Below are 22,284 nucleotides of genomic sequence, written 5' to 3' on the forward strand. Positions count from 1 at the left end.
ATCTCTTCATTTCTTGCTGGTCCATGATACACTGAGAAAACCAAGTTTTGCAGTAATTTATTTAATGTGATCCTTTTTTTTACAGTGTCCTTGTACCTAAGTATATGCATTTACATGAGTAAGGAGATGAACAAGTACATCCTTCGAAGGGTGAAATTGGGGTTGGGGCAGGATGGAATAAGGTGAAAGAATTACTTTTTCCTTAAATCTTTGCATTCTCAAGTATGTATCTTAAGGGACCACCAGGGTATTCTCTGATGAGGTATGAAAACTTTGCTTGAGGTACACTATTAAGGAACATTGGAAGAATATTTTTCTTTTTTAAAAGGTTATTTGCTTCATTTGGCTGAGCTAACCTGATTCATTGTTGTCAATGATGTGTTGGAACTGAATCTAAGTGATCTAACATAAATACTCGTCACTACCACTGAGACAACAATGAATTAACTGTGATGATTGTTTTAATTTAAAATTATGTTTTTTATTTTATTATTTAAAAGGGCAGCAGATCTGAGAAGAAGCAATTTATTTTTTAATGGCAGATATACTGGATGGGCAATGAATATCTTGAGATTCCTGACTTAAGAGGAACTTGTTCTTTTTTCCTGGGCAGCTCTATGCTGTATAGTAGAACGCATCTGACCAGTCTTTAAGCTCCAGGAGTTTTTTGTTTTTTGTTTTTTGTTTTTAATTAAATTCAGTTTTATTGAAATGCATTCACACACCATACAATCATCCATGGTATACAATCCACTGTCCACAGTATGATAACATAGTTGTGCGTTCATCACCACAGTCTATCTCTGAACATTTTCCTTACATCAGAAAGAACCAGAACAAGAATAAAAAATAAAAATGAAAAAAGAACACCCAAATCATCCCCCCATCCCACCCCATTTGTCCTTTAGTTTTTATCCCCATTTTTTTACTCATCCATACACTAGATAAAGGGGGTGTGATCCACAAGGTCTTCACAATCACACTGTCACCCCTTGTAATCTACATTATTATATAATTGTCTTCAGGAGTCCAGACTGCTGGGTTGGAGTTTGGTAGTTTCAGGTATTTACTTCTAGCTATTCCAATACATTAAAACCTAAGAGGTGTTATCTATATAGTGCATAAGAATGTCCACCAGAGTGACCTCTCGACTCCATTTGAAATCTCTCAGCCACTGAAACTATTTCATCTCGTTTTGCATCCCCCTTTTGGTCAAGAAGATGCTCTCAGTCCCACGATGCTGGGTCTACATTCATCCCTGGGAGTCATATTCTTCATTGCCAGGGAGATTTACACCCCTGGGAGTCGGGTCCCACGTAGGGGGGAGGGCAGGGAGTTCACCTGTCGAGATGGCTCAGTTAGAGAGAGAGAGGGCCGCATCTGAGCAACAAAGAGGTACTAGGTACTCAGGGGGAGACTCTTAGGCACCATTACATGCAAGTTTAGACTCTCCTTTGCGGTAATGAGCTTCATAAGGGCAAGTCCCATGATCGAGGGCTCAGCACATCAAACCGCCAGTCCCCATGTTTGTGACAACATCAACACCAGTCCAGGTGAGGATGTCCAACACATCCGCACCTTCCCCCAGATCCTCGGGGCTGGGGAGGGGGAGGCTGTAAATATATTTTTTATTATCTTCCCAAATTACTCTGGGATGTGTCACTATTTCACTCCAGCCTATACTAACCTACTGTATCTCACTTCCTGTTCAAAGTTTCCAGGAGTTATTTTGAAGCTTCAGCATCTTTGCTGTGGTTTAGACATGGTAGCATACCTCTTTGCTATTAGCCTAAGTTTCCTTCAACGCTTACAACCTTCATTTCATTTAGAAAAATTGGTTATTTTATGAAAAATAGCTAACTTTTCACATTGATGCCCTGCAACAGGCACTTTGTTTTATTGGTGTGTGCTTTAGAAACCATCTAACCTTTTTCCCTCTTTCCCAGGCATGTGGCTTATGTGGCTTTTGTAAAATCAGTGTACTCCCATAACATCAAAACTGTTTTAAACTTTTTTATTTTGAATAATTTCAAACTTGCAGGACAGTAGCAAAAACAATGCAAACCCCGTATAGAAAACTCCAGCCCTCCCCACTACCGCCACCATCACCACCATTCCCCCTCAGGTACTCAGATCCACCAATTTTAACATATAGCCACCTTTGCTGATCATTCCATCTATTTACTGAATTTTTGACAGCAGGTTGCACACGTGTTCCTTGAACATAATGTATGTATATTTCCTATGAGCAAGGGTATTCACTTATGTAGTCACTTTAAGTGCAGTTATCATAAACTTCTATGCCCCTCTGTCCCACCATCTTTATGTAGTTTTTGTCGTAAATTGCTATTTACATATTATGAATCCGAAACCATTGATTTGTTATTACACTTTATACATTTGCCTTTTAGATCTGTAGTAAGTAAAAAGTGGAGCTGCAAATCAAAAATACAGTGGTACTGGCATTTATATTTACTCAGGTCACAACCCTCACAGGAGATCTTTATTTCTTCATGTGGCTTTGATCTGTTGCCAATTGTCTGTTATCCTTTTCTTTCATCCTCCAAAACTCTCCTGAGTATCTCTTGTAGGGCCAGTCTAGTAGTGACAAACTCCCTCAGCTGTTGTTTATCTGGAAAAGTCTTGATTCATCCCTCATTGTTAAAAGAGATTTTCCAGATACAGAAATCTTGGTTGGCAATTTTTTGCTTTTGGCACTTTAAATACTTCATGCTATTGCCTCCTTGCCTCCATGGTTTCTGATGAGAACTCAGCAGTTATTCTTTTTTATTTATTTATTTTTCTATTTTAGGTTTTCAGACATTATATTTCTAGGCAATTTAAGCTGTGGGTAACAAGAGTGCCTTCATATTAATTATGGGATGTCTCACCAACGTGAAATCCTAGCTCAAATTAACTGAAATCCATACCTGATGGCCTTACCCACAGATGATTTTCATAGTTTCTTACCAGCATGACCTTTTTTTATGTTGAGTAAGATTTGAACTTTGTATTAAACCCTTCCCGCATTCCTTACATTGATAGTTTCTCACCATTATGAATTCTCTGATGTTAAGAAAGGTCTGAGGAACGATGAAAGGCCTTTCTATGTTCCTTACATTCATAGGGTTTCTCACCAGTATGAATTTTCCAGTGCTGAATAATGGCTGAGCTACTATTAAAGGTTTTCCCATGTTCTTTACATTCATGTGGTTTCTCACCTATATGAATTCCCCAATGTTGACCAAGGCCTGAGGGATGATAAAAAGTCTTCCCACATTCTTTACACTAATTTAGTTTCTCACCTGTGTGACTTCTGATATTCTGTAAGTATAGAACTGTTACAAAAGACCTTTCCACATGCCATACAAACAGGGTTTCTCACCTCTGTGAATCCTCTGATATTCTGTAAGTTTTGAGCCTCAACAAAAAGCCTTTCCACAATCCTTAAATACGTAGGATTTTTCACTAGTATGCACTCTCTGGTGTCAATTAAGGGCTGAACTACTTCTGAATGCCTTGGCACAATGGTTACATTCATAGGGTTTCTCACCAGTATGAATTCTATGATGTATTAATCGGCACTTTTTGGCTCTTGAATGTGACACGTTGCTTCTCTCTTGCATCTTCCGGAGTTCTGTATTGGTGTGGGTCTGTTTGGGTTTAGTCAGTTTGGAGTTCATTGAATATCTTTGATGTGTATATTCACAACCTTCTTTAAATTTGGGAAGTTCTCAACTATTATTTCTTTAATATTCTCTCTGCCCCCTTCTCTCTTCTTCTGGGACTCCTACAATGCATACATTGTTACGTTTGATGGTGTCCCACGTGTTCTTCAGGCTCTGTCCACTTCTTTCCTCTTTCTCGTCCCCAGACTGGTTGATTTCAGTTATGTTCTCTTCAGGTTCATTGACTCTTCTGGCAGCTTCAATCTTCTGTTGACCCTCCCCCCACCCCAGTGGGGGCGGGGTATAAATTTCTGTTACTGTGGTCTTCAGCTCAGTTTGGTTCTTTCTCATAATTTCCATCTCTATTGATATTCTTTGTGTTCAGCTATCATTTTCCTAATTCCCTTTAGTTTTTTGTCCATGTTTTCCTTTAGCTCTTTGAGCATATTTAGAACCACTTTTTAAAAGTCTTTGTCTGGTATGTTCCAGGTCTGGTCCTCCTCATTGATGGTTTCTAATGTTTTTTTCCTTTGTGTGAGCCATCACTTTCTGTTTCTTTCTATGTTTGTAAACTTTTTGTTGAAATCTGCACATTTTGATATTTTAAGGTGTTATCATTGGAATTGAGATACTGAGGCATCTGTTCCTTAGTTTGTATCCAGCTAATGTTACATCCGAGCTTTCCTTGAATGCCAGGAACTACGAGAAAAATAAAAAGTAGAAGGAAAAAAAGGAAACATGTCTTAGCAGTCTTTGCAGATTGACCTATGTGAGTGATCTCCTTCAGAGCTTATCCATACCATAAGTTTGGAGAACAGTTCCAGGCCAAAGCATAGGGACCTCCTTGATCCTTTCCAATGTGCATGTGCCCCTATGAATTCCCCCTGATTACATGCTCTGAGTGTCTCCTTTTTCCTAGGAAACAGTTTCTTCACAGTCCCTGGCAGTAGAAGTCTGTCCTACAGCCGGCATTCCTTTGCCCCAGGCAACACAGCTTGACTGCTTTCCCACAGTGTTCTGTAGGAGGGCTTGGTGAGCCACCTTATAAACAAGGGCAAGTTCTGGGATGGTATGTCCTCAGGCCACCACCAGACAGATGCTTCCAGTATGTGCACAATGGTGACTCTGCCTCCTCCAGAACTGGGATCTGTGCTAGGAGCACTGGACAGCTCTGTACAGAGATCATATCATTTTTATATGGCCCAAAGCGGCCATGTAAAGGATTGTTACTACAATCCTTTCACTGTTTTATGGAGATTTTAGAAAGATATTTCTACCAGTTCTTGCTGGTCGTTCAAAGCTTCTGTGGGGGGGGGGGGGCAAAGCCCTGGTATATCTCACTCTGTCGTCTTTATCTGAATTTTTTTTTTCATTGCAGAGTAAAGCTAAAACATTTTGAGAAATTTCAGGATACAGCAGAAGCATTAGCAGGTAAAGTCAAAGACTTTTTTTTAATATTAGCAATTTGTTTTCCTTATTAAAGGGTTGTTTGCTTCAGTTGCCTGAGTTAACCTTATTCAATGTTGTCAATGATGCATTCTTGTTGGATCTGAATTGAAATGATCTAAATCAAATTCGTCACTACCACTGAGACAACATTGAGTTAGCTTTTTTCACCATAGGGCTGTTCCCCCATTGATGAGAGGTGAGAAGTGTTTAAGTTGATCTCCCTGTGGAAACCACAGCATAATGCTGAAGCACAATTCAGTAAAAGCTTTTCTACATGGGACCAAGGTAATGTAGTAATGTAGTTCAGTACACAGCTCTCTGATAATTTTAATCCAAGGTTAAAATTGAGATTAGCCAGGATTCACAAGTTGACCATGATAGGGAGGGGAGGGAAGTGTTAGGGAAATAATAAAACTCTTCAGAGGTATACATTTTTAGTTGTAAAAAACACATATTCAATATAAAAAAAAAAAAAACTGCAGAGAGGCATAAGAGTTTTGTATATCTAAAGGGAGCATGATCTTGAAAGACTAAGAGGGTTGGATGGATCATATCCTTCAGCTAGTCCTCAGGATGGGACAACAGGATTACAGTGATAGGATTGGCTTCAACAGACACTTAGTCTTTTTCATGTTAGGGATAACAAGAGGACCAGATATAAAGCCCATATCATCCAGTTTTCAGTTGCTTAAATTCTCATCACAAGTCAACTTCCTGGTATCATTTGAAGAATATGGCTTACAATTAGGCAAGAATTTGACAGATCCAAACATTGTTCATCGGACACAATAGGGAAAGGTATGGTTCTCTTGGGAAAATTGGCAAGCCTAACTAATATCCTGGACTATTAATGGGCACCCTGACCTTGACAAAGGGACTAGGTGGAGGGAAGACCTGAGGATAGGGCCTTTTTTTTTTTTCCCCCTAAATAGTTCCATAATGCAAGTATGCTATGGAGATTTAACCTGGAGATTTCTTAAATAGATATGTTCATCATAGCCTTGGAAGTTAAATATGGATAGAATATTGGTAGAATCCCAAGAGTGTGTTTGGCTTTGCACTACACAACTCTAGGAGACATTATTCACAGAGACTGTCATATAGACATTCCCTCCTGGAATTTTAAAGTACTGCAACTTTGATCTCAAGTGGCTTCTTTTGCATTCTTTTTTTGCACATAGCCTCTTTAATCTGGTTGGGATATTTCTGACTGGTCCTTAGAAAAGATGTTCTTTTTTGTCCTCACCTTTAATCTGCCAGGTAACAGATGGACTTGTAATTCAAATGGAGATGACATCAGGAGCAAGGAACAAGTACCTAGCTGCTTAAGCACAAACTGCCTTGCCTTTCAAATTGACAGATCTTCTTCCTCTCAGACATACTTCAGCTTCAGCCAAAAGCTAGACAAATATCAGAAGAGCTGTTAGTTTATATAGGCCCAGAAGATGGAAGTGCAGGACTAAGAAAGGATGAGAGTTAAGAAGTGGCACATTTAGAACTTGCCAGAAATGAAAACAGTCTTGAAATAAAATAGGCTGCCTTAGGAGTAGAAAATTCTCACTGGAAGTTTATAAGCAGAGTCCTAATGACATATCTGGATTGGGGATTTGCTAATATAAGATATAAAGGACACTTCTCAGCTATGCTTACCCTGTGACAGAGCCTCCAAATTGTTTACACCCCTTTTTACCAGAGTCTTGGCTTGATTTTAGGGTGTTTCGCAATCCAGAACATAAGGTAGTCCATCAGAAATTACATGTGACACAGGAAAGGCATTGTGGATCTGGCTTAAACTCTTGGCTCTGGAACAGAAGTGGGGTTGTTAAGATGAAATGATTGTGAAAAGTGTAACTTGTAAAACCTTTTACTTCAGAAGTAAAGAAATGTTTAATGTGGTCCTTTGGAAAGGAAGTTTTTTTAAAAAAATTTAAAGAAGATATTAAACTCACAATTAAAAATCTCAGCATTAACTGTCTTACTTTCGCTTTTCTTTTCCCTGTAAAGCATTCACAGCTCTGATGGAGGGCAAAATCAATAAGCAGCTAAAGAAAGTTCTGAAGAAAATAGTAAAAGAAGCCCATGAACCTCTGGCTGTGGCTGATTCTAAACTGGGAGGAGTCATAAAGGTAAATCATGATTTTCTTTGATGCCTGCTAGTCAGAGTTTGCAATAAATTAAATTAAAATTAAATTTTTTAAAATATTTAAATTTCATTTAAGTACCTCTGATACTGTCAGATAATAAGATTTTCTATGATGATATTGCTCTCTACATTCTTTGAAGAGCCCACACTCTTTATTTCATATTTTTCCATTACAAATCTTAAATTTAAGCATATTTTGAATTGAGCAAACATTTTCAGCAATGAAAGCCTGTGAGAATGCATAAACAGTACTGCTTGAATGAAGTGTATACACACATGGTATAAACAAATATACACACACAGAAAGGCTTGATGCTGAATGGTAGGATTATGGATATCTGGATATCTTTAATTATAAATCTTTTCTTTTTAAGGAATTTTTAATCTTTTAAATCTTAAATCTTCAGTTTTATTAAAAATTTTTAATGCTAAACATCACTTATAACATTAAATATTGTGGCTTAAACATAATGCAGTATGTGCAGTTGTGCATGCCTGTCATTATCTGCATGCCATGAACCAGAACTGTATAAAAGATATGTCAGTTATACTGCAAAGTGAAAAAGAATGTGCAAAACAAAATTTATTATATTTATTGAGATGTATGGAGATTTAGACTATTTTTAAAGATACATGTGTGGATACATACATATCAACACATTATATTTGGGGTTATTTATGGGATGATAATACTAGTAGATATTTATCCGTAGAGAAAGAGCCTAAGGCTTAGAACTTTTTCTTTTCATTTAATTCCATACTATACAGTACTATTGATTAAAATCTTGTATATGTGTTACTTTTATAGTAAAAAGAATTGAAATATTATTAATTATTAAAAGATCCCCTTGAGCAAACAAACAAGAATGACAGTACAAGATCAAATTGTATTTCATCCTTCTATAGCTTTTGATCCATTTAGCCAAGTTGCCTTCCAAGACTTGTACCAACAACGTATTCACATGTTCTTCCCACAAACACAGCTGGAAACTGTAAACTTTTTATTGGGCTGACGAATGCATATATTTAAATCAGTGCTATTTTAATATTCAAGAAATGGTTTGGGGGAAGCTTTTTTTAAATTTAATATAAATGTTCTTGTTCTTATAGGAAAAGCTGAATCTCAGTTGTATCCATAGCCCTGTTATTAATGAACTTATGAGAGGAATCCGTTCACAGATGGATGGATTAATCCCTGGGGTTGAACCACGTGAAATGGCAGCTATGTGTCTTGGATTGGCCCATAGGTGAGATTTGCTGAAAAGTAAAATTGGCTTATTTTTATTTAATAAAATAAATACATAGCACATTAGAAATAGTAATTTAATCCTCAATTCAACTGGTAAGTGGTGAAGTCAGGATTTGAACCCAGACAGTCTGTCTCCAATGCCTTCACTCGACTTATCCCTCATCACAGGAATTCTCTACCCCTCCTGCATTGGATCCCCACATAACCTGGGCTTTCTCTTTTCTGTGCTAAGTCATTTCCCACTCCTCCATCCACCTGCCAGCTCCCACTATTCTCATCTGTTATGGTTTCTCTTCTGTTTTGTGTGTGTGTTCTTTTATTCTGATTTTTATTGAGCTTTTAGAATGACACTAAGAAAAGCACATTATCCTGCTACCATGTTTAACCAGAGGTGTCCTAGAACAGGCATTTTTGCTGTCCTGTGATAAATATGTTCCTGAAAAATGTGGCATTCTGTGAAACTGTACACTAAAAATAACAGGGTTTATGAGAAAAAATAGGATTAAAGGTAGAATGCTCAAAATCTATGCAACTTTGTAATCAGAGCACTGTCAAAAACAACAAATTAATACAAATTATAATACAGTTAAAAAACACATAAAAAAGGGTCTGTGCCTTTAACCAAAAAAAGGTGACCATAGTTTGAAAGGGTTGAAACTGATGAGCAAAATGCAAAGAGATCAGGAAGAAACTTGCATTGCAGTAAATGTTTCCAAGAGAAAACACATAGCTAAAACTCAGTCAAAATCTGAATGTAGAATTAAAGGGCATTGTTTGCAGTAGTGGTTTTCAAACAAGGGCAATTTTGTCCTCTAGGAGACCCTTGGCAACATCTGGAAACATTTTTGCTTGTCACAACTCAGGGCATGTTTCTAACATCTAATGGGTAGAGGCCAGGGACACTACTAAACATCATACAATGCACAGAACAGTCCCCTACAACAAAGAATTATCAGGTCCAAAGTATTAATAGTTGCAGGGTTAAGAATCCTTCATATATAGTAGTGTTCCTCTGCAGCTTTCCGTATTCATTTGTAGAGTTCTGTGTTCTTTCTTACTTGATGGTATTTGGCATTAATGTGCTGCCAAAAAAATCACATTATGAACCAATATGAGTTTTGTACTGCACAGACATCATTATTCTATTAATCATTCATACATCAACAAATTCATATTACAGAAATAAAGGTTTTAGCAGGATTTTGTTTTTTAAATGTGTACTTTGATCTTGCATACTATATTGCTGTTCAGCTGATTTTCCTACTTAGAAAAAACAAAGCAATGTAGTACTGAAGAGATTAATTTGTGTAAAAATGTTGTTAAAGATGTTAATTTAAATGTTTCCTAGATGCTGTCTTACAGATCTGTTGTTTCCCTTCACAGTCTTTCTCGATATCGATTAAAATTTAGTGCCGATAAAGTGGACACAATGATTGTTCAGGCAATTTGTAAGTATAGTACATGTGATGTCTAATCTATATCTGTATTCCACGTGCCTTTTTCATACTACTGAAAATTGTATCTTTTATGGTTCTATCTGTTGAAAAAGAGAAGGGAGATCAGATAGAACTTTTAGTAAATAAAATAGACAAATGGGAAAACACAGAATAGAAAAAGGAAAAATTACCCTTTTTTACTTGGAGACCATGTGACACACTATTTAAAATTGTGTAAGCTAATTCACTTGGGTTTTTTCTATGAAAAATGTTAAAATCTATATAGGTATTTTCCCCCCACATTTTCTCTAGTATTTGAATCTTTGTTTATTTATTTATTTTGAATCTGCAGCTTTTATTGAGATATATTCACAAAGCATATATTCTGTCCAAAATAAACAGTGTCTTATAGTATCCTCACTTAGTTGTACAATCATCACTTTCAATTTTAGACAATTTTCATTGTTCCCGAGACAGAAGTAACAGACACACCCACACCAAAGAGAAAACCCAAAACACCCCATAACTTATCCTGCCCACCCCACCCCCCGCCCCAATTATTTACCCGTAGTATTGCTGTGGTACTAGTGACGTGTTCATGTTAAATATAGTCCATAGCATGCAATAGGTAGTTTTCCCATATACCACTCTATTATTAACTCTCTGTACAAGTGTCACACCTTTGAAGTAGTTCGTACAAGAAGTTACTTATATTTGTAGTGCTAATCTGTGAGATACATGGACTTTAAACAACCCATTTCACCCATACTCAATATAGCACTATTACTTATGATCCTACTAACAAACTACCATCACCTCCATCCATTCCCATACATTTAAGTTCAACCTCGTTAACAAATCATACATGTTAAGTAACTGCTCCCCCTTCTCTGGTTTCTGTCTATCTCTTGGTCCCCTATCTTCTACATTTTAAGACTCTTGAGTTTACATTTTTTTAGGGTATTCATATTAGTGACTTCAACTGTTCTTTTGTGTCTGGCTTATTTCACTCAGCATCATATCCTCAATGTTCATCCATGTTGTCACATGCTTCAGACCTCATTCCTTCTTACGGCTGCATAATATTCCATCATATGTCTATACCACAATTTGTTTATCCCCTTGCTTGTTGATGGACACTTGGATTGTTGCCATCTTTTGGCAATTGTAAATAATGCCAGTATGAACATCAATGTGCAAATGTCTGTTCGTTTCCTGGCTTTCAGATCTTCTGGGTATATACCAGGTAATGGAATTGCTGGGTTGTGGGGCAACTCAATATTTTGTTTTCTGAAGAACCACCAAACTATCTTCCACAGTGGCTGTACCATTATATGTTCCCACCAGCAGTGAATAAGTGTTCTAGTTTCTCTACATCCTCTCCAGCATTTGTAGTTTCCTGTTGTTTAATGACACCATTCTTACAGGCGTGAGAAGATTTTCGTTTTGATTTGCGTTTCCCTAATAGTTAATGAAGATGAACATGAACATCTTTTCATGTGCTTTTTAGCCACTTGTATTTCCTCTTCAGAAAAATGTCTATTCATATCTTTGCCCTTATTCATATCTTTTGCCCTTTTTATAATTGGATTGTTTGTTCTTTTGTTGTTGAGTTGTAGGATTTTACTTAATATATACTGGATATCAAACCCTTATCCAGATATATGGTTTCCAAATATTTTCTCTCATTGGGTTGGGGGAGGAACTCTTGGTACTTCCGCGTGGGTCTCTCCCTTGTCCTGACTCTATGCCTGTGCACTCTGAGCCCTGTGCACGCAGTGAGTGCTACAGGCCTCCATGGAGAGATGATACAGGCAGCAGAACATGGAGTGTCTCTTGCCTGCTAATTGTCGGTCGGCCTTGCTCTGCTCTGCGTTTCCTCTCCTCCCAAGGGGAGGGCCACCCTGTCCTCCACAACACCAGATGCCTGCAGTGGCCTGCCTCAGGGTTGAGGGGTAGGCACTACACACTGCAGCAAGGTCTCTATGTGGCTAAAACAAGTCTGCTGGTTCCCAGGTTCTCACATGGGAGTGAGAAAAGTGATCACCCAAGCTGGTGGCGGAGATGGGGATGCACAGTTCTTTCCTTGCTTGCTCCAGCTGGCAAGTAGCAATCAGCCCTAGAGGCAGTCACGATTAAATAAACTCATCCCTTCCTTTTAGTCAAAATTTCTCCACTTTTTCATGTAGGTCCTCCCTATGTAATGTAGAAGTCCCTCTCTGGCCACTTATATCCTGGAACTGCTGTCCCGGTTGTTCTCTGCCTTTTCTCTAGTTATTCCACAGTGGAGAAGTCAGGTCTGCCTCTTCTATTCCACCTTCTTCCTGGAAGTCCTCCATTAAACAGTTTATGTAATTCCTCATAAAATCGCGGTTTCTCTGGCAGCACTTTGACAGCTGCCTCTTTCAATGTGGACCCTGTCTTGCGGAAGTTCAGGAACTTAAAACAATAATATCCAGCAGCCTAGGCCTCACTTGAATCATCTTGCAGGGGATCCCACTAGTGCAGTGTGGATGCAGCCCGAGTAGTCCCAGAGCCGCGGGGGCCTCCCTGTATAGTTTTGTATTCTGCTTTTTTTCCCCTCTTTGTTTTGTAATAGTCTTTGTCTTAAACATTTTTGAACACATGAAAGCCCTAACAATTTTCAGTTTTAAATATTCCTTTAAGTTCTTGTTTTCTTTTCATTTTAATTAACTGCAGCCTTGTTAGATGACTTGGATAAAGAATTAAACAACTACATCATGCGGTGTAGAGAATGGTATGGCTGGCATTTTCCTGAACTAGGAAAAATTATTTCAGATAATTTGACATACTGCAAGTGTTTACAGAAAGTTGGTGAGTAACTTGTTTATCCTTTAAGACATTGAAAATAACTGGATTTATTTGCAGCCTAAGACATGAAATATAGTTTTAAAAATTTTTTTCTTTCTGTTGTGTATCTCAATACTATAAGTTGGTGGGATTCATTTGTTTGTGCTAACCTCCTGCATCAAAATTTTTAGGGGTTGGATTCGGGAATATATTTTTAACAAGCTCTGCAGAGCTTTTATGGTTTATAAGCTTGGGCAGCATAGCCTTAATGTCTGTCAGATTTCAGAAACAATGAATTTTAACTTTGTGATGGTTGTTTGGCAACAGAGAACATATTTCTCTAATTTGGGTTTTTTTAAAATGGCTTTTCATAGTGATTGTGTCTTGTAGTGAATTTGCCATTAATTGGGATAACTGTGGACTTGGGGAAAATCCTATAATATAAGGCTAATAATACCTAATGTTAGTAGTATTAGTATCAATACTATTAGTGTTATATTCTACACTAATAGTGCAGTAGAACTATTAGTAAAAATACATGAAGATTGCAAGTAAACATGGATTACTTGACTTGTTACTAGGGTTAGGTTACTGTATTACCACCCCTAGAATTTCTGGCCCTAGCCTATTCACTTTGTCATAGCCATAACTACACATTTTATTTGCCAATATTATCAGTCCTATATCCTTTACTTTTGGCCAGCTTTTTTGAAATAAGTTTTCATGCAGGGTTTTGCTTTGTTTTTAATATAATGGTTTATAATTTTTTTTTTTTTTTTTTTTTTTTTTTTTTTTTGAGGAAGGCAGTGGGGCAAATTTCTATCTCCAGAATCAAGCCTTATTTTAGGTAAAGCTATTAGGTCAGACTTGTTCACTTTGTCTTGTTTGGGCACCCTTTACATTGGCTTATCTCTGGTTTTTCTTTTGACTATCTGGTGGATTTTATATAATTTGTTTAAGAGCAATTGTCCCATCCTCTGCAAACATTCTATAGGCGATAGGAAGAACTATGCCTCTGCCAAACTTTCTGAATTACTGCCAGAAGATATTGAAGCAGAAGTAAAAGCAGCTGCAGAGATCTCTATGGGAACAGAAGTTTCAGAAGAAGATATTTGCAATATTTTGCATCTCTGTACCCAGGTAAATTCATACACGTAAAGTAGTTTTGTAATAGTAATTTTCTGATGGCAGTGATGATTTTTTTTAACTTATTATGTTCACCTGATATGCAAATATGAGGGTGTACAGTCACTACCTCATCTGATGCCATCTTGATTTTTATATTTGAGGTGGAGAATACAAAGTTAGAATGTACCATTTAAATAATTGTTTCTATTGTTAGCATTATCGGAATAATGAATTACCAGAATTCCATTAAGAAACCACAGAAACAGTTTGAATTTTATGATGTTGTGGCCTTTAGCAAGTTATTGCTCTAGTTTAGAGATAGATAGGCCTACAAGAATCAGAAGAGAAGATGATACATGTGTGTATCCTTTGGAGTTTTTAAAAAGTACAGTAACATTGACACATTAATTTCAGGCAGTGTATCAAGTGATTTATATTCATGATATAATAAAATCTTCACAACAGCCCTTGTGAATGTAGATACTTATTTCCATGTTATAGGAAACAGAAATTAGACATGGTTAATTTACTCAGTGTTCCATAGCTTCTCTGTGATAATTTAGATTTTCAATATTTTAGACATAAATGTGAATTTTATATTCTTACCTGATCAGGTATTTATGGTTTATTCATTTTGTGCCTTATACTAGGTGATTGAAATCTCAGAATATAGAACCCAGCTCTATGAATATCTACAAAATCGAATGATGGCCATTGCACCCAATGTTACAGTCATGGTTGGGGAATTAGTTGGAGCACGTCTTATTGCTCATGCAGGTGATGGTTTTAATGTAATTTGCAAACAGGGTCTTTAGAGGTCAGAAGTTTTCTGGTTAGGATTTTTTTCTTTAAACTACATTTATCAAAGAAATATTAAGTAATAAAAAGAGGTAGATGGTATATGGGTGAGAAAGACTAAGGACCAAGTGTTCAATGATGACTTTTTGTTTGTTTGCCTGACTTCCTGTTGGATAATGAAGGCATTTTTAAGTCACTACCTCTTCTGAGACACTTGTGGTCCATTGTCAAGTTTGTTATGGTTGATTAAAATAATCAGATGAATGCAAGAGGATTAAATCAGTTAATATTCATAGTACTAAAAACTTGTCAGATTAAAATTTGGATAGTTTTAAGAAATAGCTACAGGTGATATATGCCGTTGATTAAGAATCTCAGTTTCACTATTAAATGTACTATTTTAGTATATTTGACTTTCAAAAATATTTCAAATTAACTGATTTGAAATAAACATAATACTCGTGTATAATGATATTGTAAATATGGTATGATACAGTATAAATACTGTATAATTGAATAGCTGGAAATACAGTGAAGTTCATTATTTTGAATTACTAAAGGCATTGTAACCCATCACAGAAGAGTTTGTATAATGTATATCAAAGTGCATATTTCTGGGAACTTAGTTTAATTGTTAAAATCATAAAACACTAGAGTAGCTCCTTTAGATGCATCATAATCAGACATATATTCCATTGAAGTACGCTTAGCTACAAGATCATAATCATTTGGGCTGATTTCATTGTCTTCACCAAACTTCCATAGATGTGGCTAAACTTGTTGCACTAGCTTGATACCTAGTTTTAGGCATATCTTCTTCCTCATCCATGTTTTATAACAACAGCAATTAATAAAATATGAATAACTTACATAGTTCTTCTACTGAGAACGTCCTAGTAAGTTTCAATTTATTTTTATATTTCTTCTTCAAAACAATAGAATATTTGACTTGCAAAATAAATCTCAGAAAATGAGATTAGATTGTTGTGTGTGAATACATGCTTATATGTTTATATCACTCTTATGGTATAATAATGGAACGTAGAATACTAATACCATGTCCCAGATAAGGAAAATTGAATTAACAGTCGAATTCCAGTTTGTCATAGGAATTCATCACAGCCTTCTGCTCATGATGCTAATGAATGAACCCCAAATGCTAAAGCATCAGAATTTTTAGGATTGCTTTCAGATTGCCAAATGGGCACCCTTTGGGAATTCTGGACTAGAGGATCCTCTGTTGTATCAGATTTTTATTTATACTGGTGGCTGTGATACATAAGACTATAGCTCTTCTGTTTAATACATAAAACTTTCAAATACTTGGAAGTGCATTTTTATATAACTGCTTTTTTTCTTTTGTAGGTTCTCTTTTGAATTTGGCCAAGCATGCAGCTTCTACAGTTCAGATTCTTGGAGCAGAAAAGGCACTCTTCAGAGCCCTCAAGTCTAGACGGGATACCCCAAAATATGGTCTCATTTACCATGCTTCACTTGTAGGACAGACAAGTCCAAAACACAAAGGAAAGGTGAGTTACAATTGTTTTCCTGAGGTAGGGCTTTTTTCTTTTTTTCCCAAACAACCCATTTTCCTCGAAATCTGTATTATGAATGGACCTTTCTCTTGTCCCCCCCTTTTTATATTAAATGGAGAATAGTGAATTCTGTAATGTAAATAAAAAGCGCTTTTGTATACTGAAAGAAAAGGTTAGAAGAAATTACAATTGGCCCTTTTTTTATTAAAGCCTTTTTTTTTTTTTTTTTTTTTGCTAATTTAAAGTTTATGTGAATTTCGAGATATAGACTTGTTGGGGGAGGATATTTAGGTAGGATTACAAGCTGCCTAATGTGAAAATCATTAGTAACCCCTTAAATAAGTTTTAGGACACTCATACCAGTATTTGCCAATATTTTTATCAGTATTTGCTTTTGTTTTTCTGGGATCTACTTGTTGGTGAGGGGTGGGGTGGGTAGCACACCAAAAGTATATTATGTGGCAGAAAAAAAATAATCTAACATCAACATTTAATAAATTATGAAGAGTAATAGTACATGTACTATGCTAAACACTTAAACAGAATCCTTTCATTAGCCCTATGAAATCTAAGTATCTGTTTTACAGATGAGAAAACTGAGGCTTAGACAAATGCTTTGAATCTTTTTGTAGGGCACATAATTTATAGAATTAAATTGAAACAAATTTTAGGTCAGAATACTGGAAGAAGTGAGATAATAAAATGCTAATTCGCTTGGAAAAGGACACACAAGTATTTGAAAAATGGTTTGGGGAAAGAGGAACTACATGTGTTCTATGGATGACCTCAGAGGGGTAGAACTAGAGTCACTAAGTAGAAACTAAAGGAAGACATTGGAAGAATGGTGTGAACTAGTCTTCAACATGAGCTACTACAGTATCTTTTTAAGCACCAAAATGATAGAGGTGATATATAACCAGTTGAACATTATATTATGGAAAAGAAATACTTTTGTTAATCCTGATTTTTAAACTATCTTAGAATAAATAGTGGTGTGATGCTTTGCTGTAATTTTCTAATGAAAGTAAATTATTGGGAGGATTTTTACATCTCAGATTGAAATATAGTCTGTGAATTCCTTTAATTTCATGTTTTCTTATTAGATTTCTCGAATGCTGGCAGCCAAAACTGTTTTGGCTATCCGATATGATGCTTTTGGTGAGGATTCTAGTTCTGCAATGGGAGTTGAGAACAGAGCCAAATTAGAGGCCAGGTTGAGGACTTTGGAAGATAGAGGGGTAAGAACCGCATCCTGCCTATTTGTAGGTCTTTATAGTGTAAAAATAAGTAAATTTGTTCTGGTAATTTATTTAATCTTTGAAATTGGCTAGTTTAAAAAAATTATTGTGGAAGTTTTGCCTGTCAATTTATTTATTTGTTTGTTACCTGAAAAAAATACTAGGATTCTATGATTAGATGTTTTTTATTTTTTTTTAAAAAAAGTTTTGTTCACACACCATGCAGTGAATCCTAAGTGTACAGTCAGTGGCTCCTGGTATATATAATCACATATTTATGCATTCACAGCCACAGTCTATATGGAATATTCCCATATAGACAGTCTATATGGAATATTCCCATTTTGTTGAAAAAGAAGAAAAAAAAGAAAGTCCCATACCCCTTCCTTATATCCCCCTATTATTAGCATTTAGCTTTGATATAGTGTCTTTGTTACAACTGATGAAAGAATTTTACAGTGATACTGTTATCTTTAAACCTTAGTTTGCATTAATTGTATTTTTTCCCGTATACCACCCCATTAACACCTTTTAATAGTGACATACATTTGTTCTACTCTAGGTTTCGCTGAGTTATACAGTTTTTATCCTGTAGCTTTCCTTCTGTTGATAATACATGACCCTAGCCTTCTTTCAACCACACTCACACTCAGCTTTGTTCATTATACTTACAATGTTGTGCTACCATTACACACTTCGTGCTACTCATTTCTCAACCTTTTTAAACATTTTGAACTCCTTAAGCACCAATTGTCCGATCTCTGCACTCTTTTTACCTCCTAATAACCCATGCTCTCAATTTTAAAAGTGACAAAAATAATCATTGATATTTTAGTTTCTGTCCTTTCTTATGTGAATTATATAGGGTTATACTGTACAGTTGATAAATATCAATATCTTAGTTTCATCATTTCATTACCCCCATTTTAGTTTAAAATTTTATTCCATTTAACATGCCTAATAAGCTATGACTAGTTTTTTACTTACTCAGTTCAGCTGCTAAATAATTTTATATTATGATACATTTTAGTATGTTTTAATATATTCCTCCTGTGCCTGCTTTTAACATTTTCTTGTGTATTTACCAAAAATTGATATATTGAACAGTATTTGCCATTAGTATATACTATTAAAGTAAGCAAAAAGAAGATTATCAGGTATTGCTTGCTGGACTATATATTCTTACTATACTATACTTACTATATACATCATTTACAATACTATACTTAGGATATATTGTTTATTAGACTATATTCTTAAAACTAATATGGCTTAGAATTTTATTAGTAACTTTTCTTTTTCTTCTTAGATAAGAAAAATAAGTGGAACAGGAAAGGCATTAGCAAAAACAGAAAAGTATGAACATAAAAGGTGAGTAACAGTTGGGTGAAGGATAAAGAACTGTTTCTGCTTAATTAAATGTTAATTATTGACAGCAATTTTTTATTAATTGCCTCTGTATCCTCCTGAATTTTTTCTTTGCCATTTATAGTTTTCTATATTCACTTCTAGTTTTTAATCACACCTATTTTTAACACTGTTGTAATACGTATAGTATAATGTGTTTGGCTATTATTCACCTCTTACTTATTTCATTTCCAGATTTTATAGTAAATATTTATCATTCAAAATTCTTTATACTATGTCATTTACCAAAAAAAAAGTCTATTTATAGTTAATCCAGAATCAAACCTATAAGAGTCAAGACAAGTCTAAAAATGGCCATCAGTAGTGTAAAGTATTCAGCCCTCACCATCAGATCACCAAAAGATTTTCATGTGGAGAAGTGGTTCAGTTATTATTTGAGGTAATACTGGTATGTGTGTTTACTGGTGAGGTTGTGATAAGCTGTGCATTTTGGAATATAAACTGCTCATGAAAATAGAATGTGGTACACTTTTTCTGGGCATCAGTTTGACATTGTGTACTGAGAGCCTTAAAAATACTCCCAGTTGTTGACCCAATAAATTCTCCTTTTAGGAAACTGCTAGTATTAGGATGTAACTAGAAATTTAAGCAAAAATTTAGGTAGAATGGTACTCCATTATGTGGTATGTGCTATTAGTCCTTGAAGAATTTTAATAGTAAAATCTTACACTATAATAGGATGGGGTATATAAAGCAATATACATTAACATCCCAACTATAAATATATAGTTATATACATTATATTTTTAAATATACATGTTTAGAACAATTATTTTGCTATTTTACAATATTTTTTTCTGTGATTTAAGAAATCTATAATTTGTGTTTATTTGACAGTTGAGGGTCTTTTTAAATTTATAAATGTTTAAACCTGTAAAAAATTAAACAGCCATGCAGCTACATGTTAGCTTAAGAAATAAACATTACTTGACTTGTTTTGAACATATTTTTCATGTTCCTGCCATTAGGCTTATTACTTTAAACAATAAACTTGAAGCACTAATTAGAATTAGCTCACATTTTAGGCCCTGCGTATTTCCATTTTTGTTTTCCTGCTGTGTCAAAACAAGTAAACCTTCAGTTTTAGGGAATTGTTATTCTTGTGTGTCCCCTTTTGTTCCTCTACCTTTTGGGATCTTATAATAAAGGCTTTTGTATAAAAACTTTGTTTTCATTTAATTACCCGATGTTCTAAAACTTGAATTGATTCCATATTTACTTTATAGTATAGGCAGGTGGTAAAAAGACATTTACTCCATTCAATTTTCCCCTGTGCTGATTGAATATTTTCCTATACCATTGTAACTGCACAGGTTAGTAAATCAGGATTCATTTAGCTTACCACTTCTCAAGTGTTGTTGACCTTCTTGGAAAACATTAATATCTTTACATTTTAGAAACTATTACTCTTCATAAAGTGGCCCAAAGCAACTAAAATGAAACAGTTTTATATGCTTATATAATATTACCTAAGGGCATTTTCTTTACATCTCCTTTGAGACTATTTGTAGAGATTTTCTAAAACTTTGGCTCTTTCAGTGAAGTGAAGACTTATGACCCTTCTGGTGACTCTACACTGCCAACCTGTTCTAAAAAACGCAAGATAGAGCAAGTAGATAAAGACGAGGAAACTACTGAAAAGAAAGCAAAAAAAGCCAAGATTAAGATCAAAGGTTGGTTTGCATTTTTTAATGTCATTTATACTCTTATTCCGTAAGAACTACACACTTCGTAAGTCTTGAAGTACCTGCCATTGAGCTTTATTGTGAGAACACCTAATGATATTTTAATAAACCATCATGTTCTTTGGTAATAGTTAGAATTTTATTAAATTTATTATATTTCACAAAGGAGTTTGAGAAATATTTCTTTCTAAGTGTTTGGAATTAAGTATTATACTAGCTATACTAGAACTTTAGCTTCAGCTACATGAATATGAAAATTAGCTTAGAATAGAAGGAAAAAAGATCCATGGTTTTGGTTTCTAAGCTGGTTGCTGATGTTATATAGTTAAGAATGAGTGTAGGATTTGTGCAGCCATGATTTTCTTCATTTTTTCTGGTACATGGAGTGACTAGAAGAGTATAACATACTGTGATACCATGTTATTTAAGAAGTGTTCAACAGTGAATCAGGCTGCCTTGCAGAACTTCAGCTGTTTGAGTGCCTACCAGCTAGTCTAGCAGGAGTGTCAAGCATTAAAGCAATGCTTGATGTAACTTTTGGTGTATAAATAACTTAGTGGTCAAAAGTGTATTATTTTTAATGAATGTGGACTACTATCGCACCTCTGCTATTTACGCAATGGGGAGAACATGAACAAGTTCCTTATCTTCTGTGCTTCTGTTTCCTTTTTGAAAAGTAAGGTAGTCACTGAATGTTCCTCTTAATATTGTGAAGATTAAATGAAATGATGCAAAACTAAGCACAGTATCAGGCATGTTATTGAACTAGCCTCCACATATTAATGTATATAACAGTCATCAATATGGCCATTATTATTAGCACTACTAAGAAATGTTGGATACTGTGATTTTTGGGGTAAGAGTGTCGGGGAAGTCTTCTCTGAGGAAGTAATATTTAAGCTAAAACCTGTACAGTAAGTAAGAGTGAGCTTGGGGTGCACACAATTACACATGAGTGTATTGAGTACAGCCAAAAAGGGAAGTAAAGTTCTGATGCATGCTACAACATGGATGAGCCTTGAAGACATCAAGTGAGTGAAATAAGCCAGAAACAGAAAGACAAATATTATATGGTTTGACTTACATGAAATACCTGGAATAAGCAAATCCATAGAGATAAATAGTAGATTATAGGTTTTCAGGGACTGGAGTCAGGTAGGTGAGGGGCATGGAGAGTAATTCTTAATGGGTAAAGTTTTCTGTTTGAGGTCACGAAAAAGGTTTTGCTGATGGATGGTGGTGATGGTAGCACAATGTTTTAAGTATAATTATTACCACTGAATTGTACACTTGAAATGGCTAAAATGAGATACTTTGAGTTGTATATATGGTTATAAATAAAAAGTTTAAAAAAATAAAAGCTTGGGGAGGTGGGGGTAGTAAACCAAGAGCAGATCAGACACCATTTAAGGAAGTGAAAGGAGACCTGTGTTGCTGGCCTGAGGAGAACTAAAAGGAAAATAGTATAAGACGGTATATGAGGTCTACAAAAGGGGATAAGCCAATATGAAGGCATTAACCAATTCGGGCAAGGGTGGATAGATGAATACAGGCAGAGGTGACAATGGCTTGGATTACTTCAAGAATTGTTTTATGTCTAAATCCTTAGTACCTGGTACTTAATAATAGGATGAGTTGAACCGTACTGCTATATTTCCTTTTACTTTTTAGTTCAACAAGTATTAATGTGGGTCCTGGAATGCACTAATAAACAAG

The 22,284-nt window shown here is 35.4% G+C and overlaps 1 protein-coding gene and 4 non-coding genes across 6 annotated transcripts in view; all 5 read left to right on the forward strand.

Annotated features, from left to right (window-relative positions):
* The window catches only part of NOP58 (NOP58 ribonucleoprotein), a 34,509-nt gene that overhangs the window by 6,581 nt on the left and 5,644 nt on the right, over window positions 1-22,284 (forward strand). Inside the window, exons 2-13 of one of the 2 annotated variants that reach the window (XM_037850002.1) lie at window positions 5,047-5,099; window positions 5,291-5,402; window positions 7,122-7,243; window positions 8,371-8,507; window positions 9,893-9,957; window positions 12,646-12,780; window positions 13,751-13,896; window positions 14,535-14,661; window positions 16,048-16,211; window positions 17,321-17,455; window positions 18,765-18,826; window positions 20,423-20,556. In XM_037850002.1, coding sequence (XP_037705930.1) covers window positions 7,136-7,243; window positions 8,371-8,507; window positions 9,893-9,957; window positions 12,646-12,780; window positions 13,751-13,896; window positions 14,535-14,661; window positions 16,048-16,211; window positions 17,321-17,455; window positions 18,765-18,826; window positions 20,423-20,556 — 1,213 coding nt within the window. In that variant the 5' untranslated portion in view covers window positions 5,047-5,099; window positions 5,291-5,402; window positions 7,122-7,135. The remainder of the gene's footprint in view (window positions 1-5,046; window positions 5,100-5,290; window positions 5,403-7,121; window positions 7,244-8,370; window positions 8,508-9,892; window positions 9,958-12,645; window positions 12,781-13,750; window positions 13,897-14,534; window positions 14,662-16,047; window positions 16,212-17,320; window positions 17,456-18,764; window positions 18,827-20,422; window positions 20,557-22,284) is intronic. The other variant, XM_037850001.1, reaches the window with a different exon arrangement.
* Window positions 361-443, forward strand: LOC119545039. The gene has a single exon (XR_005219019.1). It is a non-coding gene; the product is annotated as a small nucleolar RNA SNORD70 (small nucleolar RNA).
* LOC119545038 lies at window positions 5,185-5,271 on the forward strand. Its single transcript, XR_005219018.1, has one exon. It is a non-coding gene; the product is annotated as a small nucleolar RNA SNORD70 (small nucleolar RNA).
* On the forward strand, window positions 13,939-14,028 carry LOC119545047. Its single transcript, XR_005219026.1, has one exon. It is a non-coding gene; the product is annotated as a small nucleolar RNA SNORD11B (small nucleolar RNA).
* On the forward strand, window positions 14,811-14,896 carry LOC119545046. Its single transcript, XR_005219025.1, has one exon. It is a non-coding gene; the product is annotated as a small nucleolar RNA SNORD11 (small nucleolar RNA).

Source organism: Choloepus didactylus, chromosome 9 (genome assembly GCF_015220235.1).
Source record: "Choloepus didactylus isolate mChoDid1 chromosome 9, mChoDid1.pri, whole genome shotgun sequence".
NCBI lineage: Eukaryota > Metazoa > Chordata > Mammalia > Pilosa > Megalonychidae > Choloepus > Choloepus didactylus.